This window comes from Platichthys flesus, chromosome 3 (genome assembly GCF_949316205.1).
Source record: "Platichthys flesus chromosome 3, fPlaFle2.1, whole genome shotgun sequence".
Lineage (NCBI taxonomy): Eukaryota > Metazoa > Chordata > Actinopteri > Pleuronectiformes > Pleuronectidae > Platichthys > Platichthys flesus.
The window spans coordinates 1,001,242-1,021,687 of NC_084947.1; the positions used below are offsets into that span (position 1 = coordinate 1,001,242).

Genomic DNA, 20,446 nt, shown 5'->3' on the forward strand with positions numbered 1-20,446 from the left:
TCTGTGAACACGCGCTTCTCTGTAGCCGATTTATTAACTTCTTTAAAACAACCAGTGGAGTCGCCCCCTGCTGGTCATTACATGGTCTGTGTTTGAATCAATGAAGAACAAGTATTGAGATGTTTCCTTCTGTGATTGAACTTTAACTTTCTGACGGATGCTTGGACTTTATCAGTTAATCTGATAAATGATGATGTAATAACTTGTGAAGGGATTTTCCTCTCTGAGGTCAAACTTCTACTTGTCTTTGTGAGTCTTTATCAACAGGATTATCTCAGATTATTCTCATGTAGACACTTTATTGAACAGAATAAGGTGTTTTCTCTGTCAGATTAATGACCTCACACTGGTCCTTGGTTGTTTTTAGTTAAAAGCTGATAATAAAAGGAGTTTTGCTTTGTATGAAAACAGAAGATCTCAGATCTGAGGCGTCCTGCTGAGCAGCTGCTCGGCGCCGGGGGTCTTTATTTTTCATACCTGAGAGCCTTTGGATGTGTTTGATTTATAACCCGGCCCGGCCTGCCTGCAGCAGCGTGTGTGTATTAAACACATACATTTGTTTTAAATACATACAAGCACCTCCCCACTTCTCTTTTAATCTTGGGAGGTCATTGGGTAAGTTTGATTTATGGACCAGTCCCACCCGGCTGTGTTTTCACATGGGTCCGGCACCACCCCGCCCCTCCCCTGGTGTGGAAAGGATTAATAAAACAGACACACACACACACAGACACACACACACATACACACACAGATCTTCTCTCCTCGAACTCTTACAGTCTTGGACTCGATTCTACCAAAAAGGAAATCAAATAATTTTACGCTCTTATGAGCAACGTGAAACCATCATGGTTGTTCCTTCCTGAATTTCTTCATTTCATTCTGAAATATTAAATTATTCCACATCAATACTTGGATGGTCCCATCTGCTAACATGGATACCACGATCACTCCTGTACAGACTCTGACTCCAAATGACGTCATCGTGTTTTACTTCTTCTCCTGAGGAAGTGGAGACAAGTCGTCCATCTTTATTTACAGTCATTGATCAGCATCCGTTCATGCTTACGTACATGAGAGGATTATTTTTGTCGGTGTCACTGGACCAAGTCTGTAGCTGCTCTGCACACGACGACTTCAGTACTACTGTAGTTATATATATATATATATATATATATATATATATATATAATAACAGTACCATCATAAACGCTAAAACTGTTAAATATCCTCCTCTGTCTTTCATCGTCTGTTTCCTCCACTTCTCTTTTCCTCTATTTGAATCTCTTGTTTCTCTTTCAGTCTTTCTTTAATTTCAACCTTTAATTTCCTACGTCTTGGTATTTTACTTTGGCGGGGTCTCCTCATTAAATAAGCATCATGTCATTCAGTTGAGAGTTTCCCCTCCACCTCCTCCTCCTCCTCCCCCTCCTCCACCTCCCCCTCCTCCTCCTCCTCCTCCTCCTTCTCTTCATTCCTTTACTTTTTCTTCTTTTTTCTCCGATTCAAATTTTTCTTTTCCTCCTTTAATTATTTTTCCTCTTCTCAAATTCTCCTTCTCTCAGTTTATTTCTCTTTGTCACTTTGACAGTAATAATAAAGCCGTGTTAATCGTGACGGTGATGAATCTTCCAGAGTCGTTCATATAAATCACGTCTGAAGTTACATCAGATCATTTGTCAGCTCCCTCAGTCTCTACTGCTCCTCCCAGTGACAGCTGGTGGCCGGAGGAAATACCTGTTCAGGTTCCCAGTCTCTCAGACCTTCACTTCTGTCCTTCAGATTCTAATCAGTTCATCTTCCAGTCCGACTGAATGTTCGTATCCAATCTGGAGAAATTTAGTTTAATCGCTCTCGAGATGGAAACATAAACCCTCCGGCCACCGGGTGTCAGCAGCGCAGACACATGCACCTGCTGAGGTGGGCCGAAGAGGTTCAGAGTTCATCTCATCCACACCAGCGTCGGCCCTCATCACCAGAAGATCTGGAACCTCCTCGTCTTTCCAAGTGGACGTCTTCGTCTTCTACGTGTCCGGCTCCTCTTCTTCATCCTGAGATGTTTGTGTTCTTCAGGTTTCACGTCACGTGTTAGAAACTCAGTCCACACGTCCACTAGCTCTCTGGGAAGCTTCCACACAGTGTCCTGCTGGTTCCTCACATGGACTCACTCTGACAGAACCTCCAGAACATTCCACATCCAGACCTCAGCTCATGTCTGGAAGCAGCTTTGTGTTTGTTTGTCTTCACGGAGCGGGTTCAGATCTCAGGTTGTTAAAGGATGTGAAGATGAACTGAAGCTTTTTATTAAAGTCGAGTCAAACTTCTCACACAAGGAAACCAAATGTGTTTCTAATCATCTTCACATTATGAGCAGCTCTGGTTCGGAGCGTTCGTCTCAGGCTGTTTGCAGAGGAGACATTTGTTCTCTGGCTCGAAGGCACTTTGGCAGTAAAACATGGCAGACGTGTGGGAGTTGAACCTGTGACCTGTCAGCTACGCTCGTGTCCGTCTGACACGGAGTCGCAGCAGAAGGAGGAGATGTGGGAACGTCTGGATATGAACTGCTCACTCTGTCAGGACCATGGTTCTGGGCGGGTCAGGTGTTTCAGAGTCACGTGACCCGGGAACCTTCTGCTCGCCGGCAGCGTGGTCGTCAGCTGCGTCTGCGTGAGCGACACCAGATATTTCCCATAAATCATCTGGGTTCAGCCTGATGGGAAGTGGAGCTGTTATCGGACGAGAGGCGTTTCCAGACCTGGACAGTTTGTCCCAGTTATAAATATTCATGATCCTCAGAGGAGAGGACTCCACTGACCTTTGACCCCTGATCTAACTCTCATCTATAAACCATCATGAGTCGTAATCTTCACGTTATTCATCAGAACTCGACTGAACATCGAAGGAAAACTACAAATAACACATTAACTCTTCTAGCTGAGTCAAACTAAGTCCTTTCAAATATACTTAAAGTATTAAAAGTACACGCCGAGAGGTATTAGTGAATTTGTTTTATTTCTTCTTCACCCGTGATGCTGCTGTTGCAAGAGGCCCCTCTTGGAGGATGTGTGTTTGTCCTTTCAGAATAAAAGTGTGTGTGTGTTGTGTTGCAGGTCGTGTATCTTCTACAGAGCCTGTATGGACATCCCCCGAGGAACTGAGCTGCTGGTTTGGTACAACGACTCCTACACGTCCTTCTTCGGGATCCCACTGCAGTGCACCGCCCAGGACGAGAACTGTGAGACACACTTCCTTCTTTCCTTCTCTCGTTCTCTCGTTCTCTCGTTCTCTCTTTCTTTCCTTCTCTCGTTCTCTCGTTCTCTCGTTCTCTCTTTCTTTCTCTCGTTCTCTCGTTCTCTCTTTCTCTCTTTCTCTCGTTCTCTCTTTCAGTCTATCTTTCTGAAAGGTTCCAATTCTTGTGAACGTGTAATCTTCAGAAATTCTTGAGGGAATTTCATCAAATTTGGAGCAAATGTTCAGTTGGAATGAACTGATTCAATTTGGGAGGTCAAAGGTCAAGGGGACCTCACTAATCATGTTTTGGATTCTTGAACCAATTAACCTCTTCATAGTTTGACCAGTTGTCACTGGGACTCAACCAAAGGGCCTTGATTCTGGTTTTAATAAGTTTATATATCAACCGATGTATCAGTGCATTCTGTTGCTGCATCAGCCTCAAAGATCCAAGTCGGTCGGACTCTGTTTCAAACATGTGGAAAGAAAATGGTCACAAATATTTCTCATTAATATTAATCACTAGTTTTGCCGATAGTCAATATTCATGTTGTTTTTATTGATCCTATTACTCATCATGTTTTCTGTCTCTTCTTACTTTTCTCTTCACCTCTGTTTGACACTCTTTCCTTCTTCTCTCCTCCTCCTCCTCCTCCTCTCTTTTATCCATCCTCTCTTTTTCTGTCACCAATTTATTTTTGTTTACATCTCCTCCCGTCAGCCTCGTTTTATATTTTCCATTCTAACTGTTTTCTTGTGGATTTGTTGGAGTAACTCGCTGCAGGGAGAAAAAACAAAGTCCGACATTTTTTTCTGACGCAATTATGGAGAAAAGAAAAAGAACAGAAGAGAGAAAAGAAAAGATAATCTGTGGAATCTAAATTGAGGTGAATTGAATTAGGGGCTCGTCTTTCACCGAGTCGCAGAGAAATGAGATCGTGCTGATTGCAAATTAAGACGTTTCACCACAAACTGGTTTGTTTTACAGCTGGAACGACTTTTACATGACATTGTTCTTCATGATGAGTCTGTGGCACACACACACACACACACACACACACACACACACACACACACACGCACGCACACACACACACACACACGCGCACACACACACTTTCATTACTTTGTTTTTGACGACTTTCTTGCTCATACAAACTATTTTAATTAACAGTTGAATATAAAATATGTTTAAAATCAAAATCTCCACCTGCTCATTGGATTTATTCCCATCACCATAATTCACAGTGATGAAAACGATTCCTTCAGGTGAGATTTATGTTGGGGCTGAACAGAAGGACACTGGGTCCTCAGCTGTGGATCTTCACTGAGGATTCAGACACATGTGAAACGCTCTGAGGTGTGAGAACAGGCGTTTCAACTCAGCGGTTAAATCTAAAAACCAGTTCTGAAATTGACTGAAGCTAAAGTTGTAGTGATGTTCTCTCTCAGAAGTCTGGCTGCTGCGTCTTGGACGAGATGTAAATCAGAAGTTGTCTCCTGCAGGTGAAAAGTGGATCAGTATCTCGTGTCCCATCGTCTGAAGATAAATGATCCTCTGAGGGCAGCGGGTGATAGTTTGGTGCTTCTGGTCATTTGTTCTGTTTACAGTCCGACTCGTTTCCTTGGATGAAACACAAACTGTGACACCCGGTGCTTCTGTCAACGTGTTCCACTTCCTCTGACTGTTTACCTGCCGGCAGCCAAAGCTCCTCTGGTCCCTCGGCTGCAGATTGTGTTTATTCACTTGAAGAATCTGTTTATAGACTAAGATCTAAGTTTCTCTAAGTTTCTAACAACGAGCTGATCTCAGAGTTCATGGAAAACTGTGTTGCCATGAATCTGAGGTGAGGTCATCACCAGAGGTGACAGAGAGCTGGTGATCGAACAGTTCAACATTCAAGCTTTAACTTTTCCATCTGATGACAAACACACAACACAGCAAAGACTGAAACAATCCAAACTCTCCTCAGATCTAGATCAACTGAGTCTGTGTAGAGAGGCCATGTGGAGTTTGTTCCTCCCACACACACACACACACACGCACACACTCGTCCTCACTGCAGTGACAGAAGTTTGTTCACATCGAAACAAAGTTAAATTAGATTAGAGAGAAAACAGCGTCTCTGCTCTGAATTAGAGACGTTGGACTTGTTTCTGAATTTGGGGTTTTCCACCGTTATCGGCTGATTGTGCCCACGGAGGACGGCCGTGATGTCAAACCTCTGAGACGACCGGACCGTGTCCTCAGATGAAGGTTGAAAGACAACATGTTTATAACGTGAGCAGCTGCGGCTCTGTTTATCTTCTGTTTGTCTGTGAGACGTGTGACGTGTCAGCGGAGGAAACTGAACCCGTCAGAAACCACAACGAGCCGAGTCAGAACCTGACGGATCAGCTGGTTCAGGAAAACTTTCACTTCACAGAATAAACAATGCACAACATTTGTTTTACGTAAGAAAATATTATTATTGTTACAATAAATCTCTATTCATTAGCAAATAAGAAAATACAGAACAAACATCATCAGACACACATACACAAGGCGTAAAACACATAAAGAAACATTCTTCAATACAAACACACACACACACACACACACACGCCCTGTGGTTGTTTACTTATGAACGTTCCATCCAATCACAGTCTGTCGACTTGACGCTCTGCAGCTCGGCCGCTGCCTAACAACAACAACATGTGGAGAGAGATCAGTGTGAGGAGACTCCTCTTCACATCCCTCCTCCTCCTCCTCCTCCTCCTCCTCCTCTTGTATCCCCCTTTCTTTTTCTTAACTACTTGTTCTGCAGCATCAGGATCAATGTGGAGCATAACTGAGCTTTACATGAGAGGAAGAGGAGGATGAAGGGATGAGAGGAGAATGTGCTGTGAGAAAGAGGAGTGAGGGAAAAGGAGGAAGGGAGGAGGAGTGAAGAGTCTTTGCCTCCTGACGTCTCTTCTTTATCTGACATATTATTATGACTTTCAGTGTAATTGCCTGTATTGATTATATAAGAGTTAATAATCACTGGTAACTTTATTGTTATTGATTATGATCAAAGATCTGAACTGTTCTTCAAACCATGAAGAGACGGAGCACTCACAGGAACAGGAGTTAGTTTCAATGATCTGACAACACAACATTAGATATACAGTTTCATTTAAAGATTAGATCATATCATCTAATATCTGTTTATTTCCAACGTTTCCCACGTGAAGAGTCGAACCTTCTGTGAACTGAAGCCGTGAAGCAGAGATCAAGATATTAAAAACACATCAGTGAGTGACGTCACCGTGACTCACCACGAGTTCAGGTCACAGAGGCCGGGGGTTTCTAGAAATGGTTTGTGGGCCAGTTCTGAGTTTTCTGGTAAATTAATTTCCACCGATGATGAATTTGTCATCAGATCTGAAATCTGAGAGAAGAAATGCCACAGAGCTACGAGCAGAGAATGACAGACAGGAAGGCTCAGAGGGGTTCTCATAAAGGGAAGAGGAGGAGCGGGAAGACGAGTGTTAAAGAAAGACAGACGGATGGAGGACTCGTCCCACACTCGTCTCCTTCGGGCTGTGAAACTTTGTCTGTGTTAGAATTCCCGTCACGGCCTCACAAAGAAAGAAAACACAGACGCTGCACTGTTGCAAACTGCGTCCGTATAATTTCCCCATTTTGATGATGCGTTTCATGAGCAGCCCAAACCGTATTGACCGGCATTTTTTGTATATATGCAACGTTTGTAGGAAAATGAATTAAGTGTGGGCGAGCGGCGCGTAACGCTGCCGTCGATAGCGCCGTCGGGCGACTTACAAATGGTGTAATTATCTCCTCATAAGGTTATTAGAGGATCAATGAGGCCGGTCGGCTGGTGGCAGAGGTGAGCGGATGAAAGATGGAGGCCGGTGAGGACAGAGCTGCAGAACGAAGACGTTACACAGAGACGTTCAGTTAACGATGGAAATAAAGAAGTGACAGAGCAAACACATAGAGATACAGAAACAAGATGTTTCAAAGTTCATTTGAAGTAGAAATACTCGTCCAGTTTATACATTTGTATTTGTGTTTATTAAATATGCTTCATCCGAAACCCGTCGCTCTCTGGCGCCACCTTGCATCATCAACATGTCATCGCAGTACCACATGACAGATTAACCTTCTGCGGCAAAAATAACACATTGTCTAATTATAAGGGTTTATATCTTCATTTTTCAGAGGGGGGGTGGGGGGGGTCTTAAAGAGACAGGAGCTAAACCCGATCGATTGAGACAGAGGCTGAAAAGAGGAGCTGCAGCGACGACTCTGATCATTAGAGCATGAAAACGTTTTACAATCATTTCACTAATTAAAACAATCAACCTGATTAATGTAATTATATATAATTAAAATTATACTTCACTCGTCTCCTTGAGAAGTCCCACGAGCGTCGTCTGATCTGCTGCCATGTTCAACATCTGGTTACGTTTAGGAAGTGATTTGGTTCATGTTTGAAAAGGTCGTGGCCCTGATCCAAGTGTCCCTCATGTGTCCCTCAAGTGTCCCTCAAGTGTCCCTCAAGTGTCCCTCATGTGTCCCTCAAGTGTCCCTCAAGTGTCCCTCATGTGTCCCTCAAGTGTCCCTCATGTGTCCCTCATGTGTCCCTCAAGTGTCCCTCATGTGTCCCTCATGTGTCCCTCAAGTGTCCCTCAAGTGTCCCTCATGTGTCCCTCATGTGTCCCTCAAGTGTCCCTCAAGTGTCCCTCATGTGTCCCTCATGTGTCCCTCAAGTGTCCCTCAAGTGTCCCTCAAGTGTCCCTCATGTGTCCCTCATGTGTCCCTCATGTGTCCCTCAAGTGTCCCTCAAGTGTCCCTCAAGTGTCCCTCATGTGTCCCTCATGTGTCCCTCAAGTGTCCCTCATGTGTCCCTCAAGTGTCCCTCATGTGTCCCTCATGTGTCCCTCACTGTTCGGGGACGGGACGTTAACTCTCTCTCTGGTGTCGGAGTGAAATCATTTGACTTCCTGCCGGGCCACCAGTCAGCTTCCTCCAAACAAACCAGTTCTACCAAAGGAAAGTGAAACCATCCGCTGAGATTTAAAGAGACACAAACCTCCTAATGTGGTTTCAGACCTGATGAAGGGTTCTGGACTCAGAGCCCGGCTGAATTCTGGGTCAAGTGAGGACAGCTGTTCACCACTGATCTAATTTACACACTTTCATATTGTGCGTTTTTCCCGTTAATGTCGTTTGTACTTGTCTGTTTTATTCACGAGTCACACTTCTTTATCCTAAATGTTCATCTTATCTACTTGATATATTTATCCGGCCAGCTTCGATAAATCCTTTTGTACAAATCAGAAACAAAGTGGCTCATAAAATAAATCAAATCATGAGCGTCACATAAGAAATACAGAAAGGACAAATCCAATAATAGAAATCAAATACAGATTGAGTTGAATCAGTAGAAGCCTTTGTCATAGTACACTGTAAAAAGTATTTTAAATGTATATTACATGACTTTACTTATTTCTCCACTGTCCTGTTGATTCAACTCGTGTTTTATGAATAAATCTTTGTTCTTACAATTCTACTATTGTTTTTAACTGAATACAACTTAACTTAATTTAAGTTGCATTAGTTGCACATATTTATGGAGAAATAAAAGCTACATTGACAGTGATGGGATGGGTAGTATTCAAAAAAAAATTTGTTATGGTATTAATTACCATTGTTGTCATAGCAGAAGTTTAAGAAGGCAGTAGAACAGGTAGTAATTATACTAATAGCAGCTCACTAACAGTAGTATCAGTATTATTCTGTGTAGCTCTAACAGTAAATGTTTAAAGTACATTTCACCAGCATGTGGTAACTGTCCAGAGACAAATTGGGAGCCCAGTTTGGGCCTCGAGCCCCAGTTTGAGCCACATGTCTGTGGTCGCTGAGGGAGGAGAAGCACGTCACAGTCACGGAGCTGAGGAGCAGACTCCAAACAGACTAACGAGATTCCTAATCTCATTGACTGGAAGCAGGAGCTGCAGCTCGCCCGCGGCCGGCTGTGGCCTCGGCCAGGACCACGTGAGACGGGTCTTTTCCATCACAGCAACTAAACCATCAGAATTACTTTTACTTCTTCAGCTTCGCACACAGACCAGAAATCCACTTGGTGACAGATGAAACTCACGAGCTCGGCAGGAAACAGCAGAAAAACATGTGTCACCAGGAGGAAGCTTCAAGTCCAATCACCAAAGATTCAACCAGAAGTTTAAACGTCCAGAGTTATTTGAATTGAACTCATCAGTCACTTGTTGTGTAAGAGAATCTGTTCTGTTTGAGTCCAGAACTCTTGTGTCTTAGTTCACAGCTCTGAGCTCCTAGTTCTGGTTGTAGTCGTCACTGATGTGAACAGAAGCCATCGATCAGCAGGGTTTTACTTTCCCTCCCTCTGACCTTTATTGTGAAAGTCTTGAAACCACCCGTTACCTATATAACCAATTCATTTGAGTCCTTTTCCTTTTTGTCTCCAGTAAACGTCCCAGCGACGGTGGTGGAGGCCATGACCAGGCAGGAGTCCCTCCAATCCTTCAGCAAGAACGGCAAACCCTCCTCTTCCTCCTCCTCCCCCTCGGCCTCCCTCATGCGTTCCATGGTCTTCCCCCACTCCCCCTGCCCGAGGACCTTCTCCCTGCTGGACAAGGTCGGGATCGGACTCCAGTCGGACTCCAGTTTCAACCAGTTGGCGTCAAAGAACCAGCGAGTCCTGGCCAGTCCGACGTCCACCAGCCAGCTGAGCAGCGAGTTCAGCGACTGGCACCTGTGGAAGTGTGGCCAGTGCTTCAAGACCTTCACCCAGAGGATCCTGCTGCAGATGCACGTCTGTCCACAGAATCCCGACAGGTAGGACTGCACACGTCCACGTGGGACAGCTGTAAAGTGTGATGTCCCTTCATCAATGTCTTCAACGATCCCTCTCGTCTGTTTCTGTCCATCTGACTCGGTGACACGTTTCAGTCTGAAGAAGAACTGAACTGTGTGGTTTACGAATCGTGAAGATGAAGCTGATGTGTCCAGAATTCATCTTAAAGTAAATGAAGACAGTCAGTTTTTGTCCTTGGTTGGTTGGTTGGTTTGTTGGTTTGTTGGTTTGTTGGTTTGTTTGTTTGACAGCAGAATTACACAAAAACTGCTGAACCTATTCCCAGTAAACTTGTTGTTGGGAGTGTTGGGAACGTCGGGTCCCTGGAGACAGAACTTATTCCTCGAGTCGTGTGGAACAGGAAGTGACACTCAGAGGAAAGCCAGTGTGTAAGTGTTTGATTGTGTTTAACATCTGCCAACTTCATTACACACAGCATGGATGGAGGAAGAGTAGATGTGAGTGTGTGTCTGTGTCGGTGGGGGGGGGAGGATTTATTGGAAATTTTTTGCTTAGCTTTATTTTTTGCGAGGAGAATCCGAGCGGCGTATAAATCAGCGCTGTGCGTCAGTGAGAAATACCTCGCCTTACGGTGACGGGCCAGGAAAACAGATGCCACTTATTCAATAAACTAATACTCATAGGGAAGAAAAATGTGGGCTGGATATGGAGGGGGGAGGGGGGGTCGATGTGGAGCTGCCTGTCAATAGGAAGCTTTTATGGGACAGAGGAGCAGATCAAATTCAGCTGAACAAGCCAAACAGAGACGGGTCCTAAACCCTCACTGTACCTCCGACTGTGGGGCGCCCAGGATCAGACCAGTACTCCCATCACGGCGTCACACGAACCAGTGAAACTCAGAATGTCCACGATTCAGATGAGCTGCAGAGCGTCTCAGGTTTTCAATCCTGTGACATGAGAGTTTTCTAGTTCCAGCTCATCGGGTGAGAGGAGGAAACATAAAACCTGTTGTTGGTTCAATTCCTCGTTTATTTTGAGTCGTCTAACAAGAGGAGGAAACTAAAAGAGGAAACAGAACCAAACCATGTTGTTAAATCAAAGTAATAAATAGAACCATAAGACAACTGAGAACTGATCCAGATCCAATCTGTCTGTAGATCTGTTGGAGTGAATCATCTCAGCTCAGGAGAACATCTGAGATTATTGTAGCTGTCACATCTTAAACTGTGTCACAGGAAAACCTGGAGAAACGTGAGCTGAGGTCAAATCACTGCAACATTTAATATTTCATTCTTTTATTAATCTGTCGTGTTCAGTCTTTTTCTACTTGTGGGTTTTAGTCTTTACACTCAAACATGTTTCTAACAGCTCCAGGATCAGACCTGACCTGACGCTTCACATCCAAGTGCTTCGTGAAATCCCTGAAGAGCGTTTTAAACAGCGGAGCCGTAAACACATCAATCAATCACACAGAGCTTATTAATTTAGCTTGTTGCTGCGGTTTAAACTCTGTTGTTTCTGTAATGGATCAAACCTCTAAATGGAAGTACAGTCCATTTCTGTTGAGGGTTCTTTCCCCTGATGCATCACTCATCGTCGCCTCTGATCTCGTGTCCTGCATCAGTTTCAGGCCGAACTGAAGCTTCTTCAAAGCCTCATCGACGTAAACACGCCGCCGCTCCGATGATGGATTCAGTTGAAACGACACGAGAGGAAGAAAAAGTTGAGAAAAGAAACAGTCAGCAGAAAAAAGCAAAACCTCAAAGAGACGGAGCCGCGAGGTGGAGGTTTTCTTTTCCAGGCTGATATAAAGAGCCATCAGTCTTCAGCTCCAAACGTTCCCATCAAGTAAACATCAATAAATATGTATGAAGGGACGGAGCGGGGGGGGGGGGGAGTCAAGATGGAGAGAAGGGGAGGTCAACGGAGAGGAAAGCTGAATCCAGTTTGATGTGTAAACACAGAGGCTGCGTTTACACATCAGTGACGTTTTAAAATACAAAAATCAGCCGAGGAGTTTTTCAGCATCAATCCTCAAAAGCAGCTTCAGTTTTACCGAAGTTATAAATGATTCATCGTGAAAGAGCAACACGTTCACGAGCGAGCGGAGAGAACTGAGAAGTGTTTTCACGTGTGTTTCTAAACAGTTGACACGCAGGAGATTTATCACCCGACACTGACGACACATTCAACACTAACACAGATGTGTGTTGTCCCTGCTGGACACACAGATGTGTTGAGAAATGACTTTTCTCTTTGTGTCAGCGTGGAGCCGCAGGAGGAACCGATAACCATCCGTCACTGTGATGGACGCACTCGGACAAATCCCCTCAAAGTCTATTTTATTTGTCACGTTTGCCACTGAGATGAAATCCCTGTGACACGTCTCGATTCCAACGGGTTTGAAACCAGAGCAGCTCCGTGTTGTGTTCTTCTTGTGTTCAACCTCACGCCTGCAGCTGGAATCAGACCTGTTCATCTACTACCTGGTTTTCATGTAGTTTAATGTGAGCCCTCAGTTCTCAGAGACTTTGAAGGAGATTGAACATGTGACAGTTTGCTGAATCAGGACACTTCTTATTGGTCAGATTAAAGCAGGACACACTGCAGAGGCCCAACACGCTGACAGTGAACGCACCACCACACAACAGCAACACATAATGATCAATTGGTGAAGTGTCCCGTGTTCTTTGAAAAACATCAATAGATGAGAAGACGTACAGGATTCTCCTTAATGACTCTGAGCTCCCAGTAAACTACACTACCCACAATCCTCAGCGCTCTGTGAGGAGACAGGATATCGTCTGTTTGTGTTCAACGCTCAGCTGATGAGACGACATGATGTGAGTTCTCTGCTTTAATGGTTTGATCGATACGATCAGAGAGAGAGAAGCTTTGAGTTTGTAGAAACAGTCGACCAGCCATTTCATTTCTCTGTGTGTGGGTGTGTCTGTGTGTGTGTGTGTGTGTGTGTGTGAGTGTGTGTGAGTGTGTGTATTCAGAGCACCATTGATTGTGTATTGACGAGGTGGACGTGGTGATTTATAGCTGCTGGTGTCGGGGGAATAATGTCTTCATACGAGGAGTCGTCCTCACAGCGCAGATATAACTCTGTATGGATTAGCAGGAGTCCATACAGGTCAATCAGAACACTTCATCTGCATCAGTGCACGCTGCAGACTCACACACACACACACACAGACTCACACACACACACACACACTGAAGTGTAGTTCCAGTAATAGAAGCTCAGATGAGAGGAACCTACCTGCCGCTCGCTGCACGTTAACATTCAGGGAGTTGATGATCAGCTGGTTCAACTCTTCTTCACGTCCTGATGACCTCCTGCAGGTCATCGCTACTGCAGCCTGCCACCAGGGGGCGATCCAGATGTTTTGGCTTCACTTCTGGAAGCCGTCATGTTGTCCGTCTTTATTAACAGTCAGTGGTTTGATCCGGCCTCAGAATCCAGTGTTAACAGGAAATGATTCACTCTCTCACCTGGGCTTTTAATTTGAAGCCACAAAGGAAGTAACCTTCCAAGAATCCCTTGCACCACAGAGATCTGGCGTGTAAGTTTTCTGTTTGTGCGGCGCTGCAGTCGACACCACATTCAGTTTGTGTAACTTTGTTTTCTTTGAGCACCTTCTGACCTCTGACCTCCGGAGAAATGGAAAACACGTCTGAGAGCCAAGAAACTAGGTTCCCATGTCGCCTTGTAACTTCCAACCTCCGCCTGAGGGTTGGTTGGCGTGAAGGTCGGGTCTCATACACACAACCACACACACACACACACTCACACACGCACACACTCAGCCTCTGTCATCAGCTCATGTGTTAAAGGTGCGGAGGCAGTGACATGTTGACACCGACTCTGTTGTTGTTACCACATGTTGTGTTGAAAAGACGAAGCACGGTTTATTGCCCTGAACCTCAGACGTGTTGAAAATATTTTATAGATCACACACACACACTCACACTCACACACACACACACACACACACACACACACACACACACACTCAGAGCAGCCTCATCATTCGTCCGAGGGTTTTTATTCTTCCTCCTGAACCGGATCGCAGCTTCTCGTTTGTGTGTTTGTGCGTCTGTGTCGACTCTGAACTCGTGTTCGATGCCGACGAGCTTCAGGTTGGTTCAGAGCTCAGAGGAAGAGACGGTTCTAAAGCATCTGATGTTAAATCAACAGAAACATCTGCTGAATTATGTCCAGAGCTGAACTGATCAGATGATTAGTGATCAACAGAAAATCAATGTTCTGCTTTTTATTTACTGTTAATAACTTTCTGTCCGTTACTGTTGTTTGGAGAAAAGACAGTCAAGCTTTTATTTCATTAAACATGTGACTAGTTGAGAGAAGAATCAGCAGATTGATAAAAAGTCAAATTAATAGATTAATATTTGTTGTGGTGTTACAAATATAAATATAGATACAAGTTGAATATAAATAAATGTCATATTTTCAGACCTAGTTGGATTAAAGTATTTGAAGACGTCACGTTGTGCTCTTAATTAAAATATGATTTAATGACTGAAACTTCTAAACTTCAGTAAAGTAGAAAAACTCAAATCTTGTGTGTGGTCGTTTATGCAAATTTATGATCGTGTGAAACGTTTGCAGATTTATTATTTGTGCACAAGAATATATTTGCATGTGCTTCTCTCTCTGCGTGTGTGTGTGCTTGTGTGTGCGTGCGTGTGAGAGTGTGTGTTATAGAGAGGTATTTTTGCCCCCCCCCCCCCCCTCTACTGTAATAAACAATAACCAGGCATTAATCTCCCGGCCTGCTGCCTTAATAAATAATATCCACACATTCATCAACTTAAACTATTCACAATCAATGCAGCTCTTCATAGAAAACCCACCTAATAAATAGTGGTGCAGCCCACTGAGGCGTGAACTTATAGACCAGCCGGCTGATAAATGAACCCCCCCCACGGCGAGACGCCTTTTATGTGAAAAACTGCAAGTGAGAATTTTTCGATTTTATATTACACTATTTTACTCTTATTACTTCCCTGTGTGTGTGTGTGTGTGTGTGTGTGTGTGTGTGTGTGTGTGTGTGTGTGTGTGTGTGGAGGTGCTGGTGATTTATTGGAGCAGAGACGATGTCGGTCTATTTGTTTTGTTCTCGTTCTCGGTTGTTTACATTTGTACGATTCTGATGTCAGAGTTTTGTCTCATCGGTATCAGAATGAAAATCCCTTTATTTACCAGGAGGCTCAGACACACAAACACCTCAGTGATGAAGAACACACACGTACAGAGTCTCACAGGGACACACCAGCTCAGTGTGAACACACAGAGGAACACAATCCTACACATGAGACGGGGACACAGGACAGGATGTGGAGACACATGCAGATTTAAAGTTTACAGTGTTTGTGTCTCTGAAAGACGTCACAGCAGAAACGTCCCTGTTCCACTCGAGTGTCGTGTTTGACTGAAGATTTATTTGCTTTTAACAACGTGCACGGATCGTTGCTCTAATGATCCGTGCACGTGTCCTCACAAATAAATTCTACTGTCTTTACATAGAAGGTCACGACCTCGTTGATTTGAGGGGCCTCACGTGTACGAGGACGCCTCCACAATGCTAACCCTGAAGTTCTGTGGTGCGCCCTCTAGTGGAAGACCCAAGTAATACGTACGAGGCAGCAACACAAGACATTAGTGATAGTGGCTGTGGTGCTACTCAAAACTAAATATTAACAAGGTGATAATAATAAGTTGTATTGAGGATGATGATGGAGATGTAACAATCTGTTCTAGTTTATATTGATGATCAGTTCTTAGATTAACAGAAGATTGAAGATGTTTCTCACTGTGTGATGATGATGATGATGATGATGATGATGATGATGAAGGTCGTCTTAGCATAGACACTGTCAGTGCTAATCATTGCTGTGCTAAGTGTGCTAAGTGTGCTAAGTATGCTAAGTATGCTAAGTATGCTAAGTGTGCTAAGTGTGCTAAGTGTTCAGCAGCAGCAGATGAAGAGACGTCTTCCTCCTGAATATGATTGACAGGTGACAGCCAGCAGCTGATCTAAACACTGAGCTCTAACTTCAGAGACAAACCTGGGACTCTTCATATTTCATGTCTGAGCAACCAGGGAGTTTATTCTAAATGTTTTCATAAAGTTATTCATGTGGTTTTATCACAAACAGATTATGAATCTAAAGTTTAAATCCAGGTTGAATCGAGCTGATGGACAAAGACCTTTATTTACTGATCTTCATGTTTAATGTTGAATCCTTAATGTCCGTGAACTGGAGACCATTCAACAGATTCATATTTATTTAGATTCTTTATTCTTCTTCGGATAATATTTTTGTAAAAGGGATAAAGTCTTGAAAATGTAAAGAAGTGAGAAGAGGATGAGTCAAAGACACAATAAACTGATAACGTTCAACTCAATAAACAGAGAGAGAGGGAGAGAGAGAGAGAGGGGAGAAAGAGAGGGAGAGGGAGAGAGAGAGGTAGAGAAAGAGAGAGAGAGAGAGAGAGAGAGAGAGAGAGAGAGAGCGGCGGGGGAGGGAGGGAGAGAGATTAGATCTGCTGCTGCAGGACACTCTATTAACACACAGACACACACACAGACACACACACAATCTGTTTATATCTATGTTTTCTTGTTCTGTTACTGTCTCTATCTCACTCGCACTAACTACTATTCCTCACACACATACACACATACAATAACACACACACACACACACACACACGCACACACACACACACACACACACACACACACAGTGATAGATGATCCAGTCATGATCTAGGCCTGCATTGTTGATGAGGGTCATGCTGCCATGGTTACCGGGGGCAGTATCCGACTCCCACTGCCCTGTGTGTGTCTGTGTGTGTCTCTGTGTGTGTGTGTGTGTGTGCGTGTATGTTATTGTATGTGTGTGTGTGTATGTGGTTATTTGCCTCATCCTTCTCTCTCTGTCCGTTTCTGTGTCTTTAATGTATTTTTATCTCAGCATTGTGTTGTTTTGTATGCCTGTCTAGTTTGTGTGTCTGTCTGTGTTGTTTTGTGTGTTTGTTTGTGTGTTTTTGATGTTTTATGTGTCATTGAGTTTATTTGAAGTTTCTGTTAATTTGTGTTTGTTCCATTTGTTATTCTTTGTTTGTCCAGTTTTTTTAAAGGAAGGACACTCTCCTGTCTCTCCCCCGTCTCCCCCGTCTCCCCTGTCTCTCTCCTGTCTCTCCCCCGTCTCCCCCGTCTCCCCCGTCTCCCCCGTCTCCCCTGTCTCTCTCTTGTCTCTCCCCTGTCTCTCTCCTGTCTCTCCCCCGTCTCCCCCGTCTCCCCCGTCTCCCCTGTCTCTCTCTTGTCTCTCCCCTGTCTCTCACCTGTATCTCACCCGTCTCCCCCGTCTCTCTCTTGTCTCTCTCCTGTATCTCACCTGTATCTCCCTCGTCTCCCCCGTCTCACCTGTCTCTCAACTTTCTTACCCGTCTCCCCCGTCTCTCTTGTCTCTCTCCTGTCTCACCTGTATCTCACCCGTCTCCCCCGTCTCCCCCGTCTCTCTTGTCTCTCTCCTGTCTCACCTGTATCTCAACTGTCTCTCCACCGTCTCCCCCGTCTCCCCCGTCTCTCTTGTCTCTCTCCTGTCTCACCTGTATCTCACCTGTCTCACCCGTCTCCCCCGTCTCACCTGTCTCTCTCCTGTCTCACCTGTCTCTCTCCTGTCTCACCTGTCTCTCCCCAGTCTCACCCGTCTCCCCCGTCTCTCTCTTGTCTCTCTCCTGTCTCACCTGTATCTCACCTGTCTCCCTCGTCTCCCCCGTCTCCCCTGTATCTCACCTGTATCTTACCCGTCTCCCCGTCTCCCCTGTCTCTCTCAGGCCGTACCAGTGTGGACACTGCTCCCAGTCCTTCTCTCAGCCGTCCGAGTTGAGGAACCACGTGGTGACCCACTCCAGCGACCGGCCCTTTAAGTGTGGATACTGCGGCCGAGCGTTCGCCGGCGCCACGACGCTCAACAACCACATCCGCACGCACACGGGAGAGAAGCCGTTCAAGTAAGTAACAGTGAGTACCCCCACCCACCTGACCCCCCCCCCCCCCCCACCTCCTGACCCCCCCTGCTTACTACAGACTGGACTCCAAACAAACTGATTCTTCACTTCCTCTTTCTGACTTAAAGATTCCTCCAAACACTGTGAACAACGGCTCCATGTCCCCCTGGTGGCCTCACACAGAACTTTCAGGGACTGTGCTGTTCTTACTCAGAAAACTAATATGAAACAGGAGGAACTTTAAATTCACGACTCTTCTGTTAAATCTCGTTGAATCCACACGATGAACAGAACAGAAGCAGTGACTGAGTCCAGAGCAGCTCAGAGATCAGAGGTCAGCTCAGAGGTCAAAGGCCTCCTGGGATCCATTTGAATCGGTTATAGATAATTAAGGATCAGTGTTCGTTGGTTCAACTCGACGGATTCAACCGAACACAACGAGTCAAACTGTTTATTCAAACTTGTGAAAGCTGGTGAAGCAGCTTTAACTTCTCAAAACGTCTCAGATCTCAACCAGATGGTTTTGGGTTTATATTTAATTTTAGATAAATCAAATAAATCGGTGCAAACAAACACTCGAGGGAAACGAAGAAGAAACCGAAACGACGTTTGATTTACAAACAAAAAGAGTTTTTATAGAAACCAGCAAAAAGAAAAACCTTCATGAGTTGAATTAAAAGTTTCTCTAAGTGAATGAAATGAAATGAAAACTATACCTGATCCGTTTCCACGTACAGATTCAGCCACAGTGTATTTACTGCCCCCTGGTGGCTGGCTGCAGTATAGGTCGTAAACCCTTCATCCATGGTAGCGAATCTTTTTCACTCTCTATGTTATCTTGGGTATAAAGTGGTCGAGAGGAATAACAACGTTTGTTTTGAAATCTTTAAACTCTCGTCCGAGCCTCAGCGACTTTATTTCTCTGGAACGCGTTCGTCCATTATTCATGATCCTCTGCGGACGTTGGAACATTTGGTTCCGTCTCTTGTCAAAGCCGCTGTGACCTCTGACCTTAACAGCAGCACCATCAGCCCTCATTTCCATTTCCCTTACTCTGATGTAACTGGAGGCCGAGCCGCGCTGCAATCAGAGGTTTGTGGACGCTGCTGTCGTCCCGTCAGCGCCTGAGACGAGGAGGACGATCCCAGAGGACGAGAGGTCAGCGTCCGTGACGAGGACAAAGAGAACGAGACACAGAAGAAAGTGGAGCGAGGCTGGGTTTGAGCTGCGAGGACACGTATCAGGGGACAACCGGTGGAAACAAATTAACGTCCTTAATAAGCAATCAGAGGAATCCGAAGTCGCCATTGACGTCGAGAGCGAAAGGGCGAGAGGACGAGCGAGAGGAAGAGAGAGAGGAACAAGAGATCAGCGAGTAGAAAGAGAAACGACAAGAGAGAAACACGCTTAAAGCAAATCAGCGTTCTTAATACGCACTGGGAGGAACCCCCCCCGAACCTCCCATCAGCACTTCAGCGTCTCGGTGGAGGCGGAGCGGGACAAAGACAATCATGGACGGACGTCTGAAATCTTTACCGGGTCGATGCCTCGGGGGGGTTCTGTGCTTGAGGATAAATTAAAGCTGCCACTGTCACTTTGTCACGAGGACAACTTTATTCTCCCACTGAGGACAACGTGTGAGGACCACTGGACTGTGGGACCAGTGGGACGGCTGCTGGTCCTGCTCTGTGGGGGTTCTACTGTCCTACTGTCCTACTGTCCTACTGTCCTACTGTTCTACTGTTAGACTGTTAGACTGTCCTACTGTCCTACTGTTAGACTGTCCTACTGTCCTACTGTTCTACTGTCCTACTGTTCTACTGTTCTACTGTTAGACTGTTAGACTGTCCTACTGTCCTACTGTTCTACTGTCCTACTGTTCTACTGTTCTACTGTTAGACTGTTAGACTGTCCTACTGTCCTACTGTTCTACTGTCATACTGTCCTACTGTCCTACTGTCCTACTGTTCTACTGTCCTACTGTTCTACTGTTCTACTGTTAGACTGTTAGACTGTCCTACTGTCCTACTGTTCTACTGTCATACTGTCCTACTGTCCTACTGTCCTACTGTTCTACTGTTAGACTGTCCTACTGTCCTACTGTTCTACTGTCCTACTGTCCTACTGTTCTACTGTCCTACTGTTAGACTGTTAGACTGTCCTACTGTCCTACTGTCCTATTGTTAGACTGTTAGACTGTCCTACTGTCCTACTGTCCTACTGTCCTACTGTCCTACTGTTAGACTGTTAGACTGTCCTACTGTCCTACTGTCCTACTGTCCTACTGTTAGACTGTTAGACTGTCCTACTGTCCTACTAT

General features: G+C 44.9%; 1 protein-coding gene across 2 annotated transcripts in view; it reads left to right on the top strand.

The window, feature by feature from the left end:
* The window catches only part of prdm6 (PR domain containing 6), a 45,722-nt gene that overhangs the window by 20,844 nt on the left and 4,432 nt on the right, over positions 1-20,446 (top strand). For both annotated transcript variants that reach the window (XM_062381284.1, XM_062381285.1), the window contains 3 exons: positions 3,111-3,235; positions 9,727-10,096; positions 17,953-18,129. In XM_062381284.1, the coding sequence (XP_062237268.1) occupies positions 3,111-3,235; positions 9,727-10,096; positions 17,953-18,129 (672 nt within the window). The remainder of the gene's footprint in view (positions 1-3,110; positions 3,236-9,726; positions 10,097-17,952; positions 18,130-20,446) is intronic.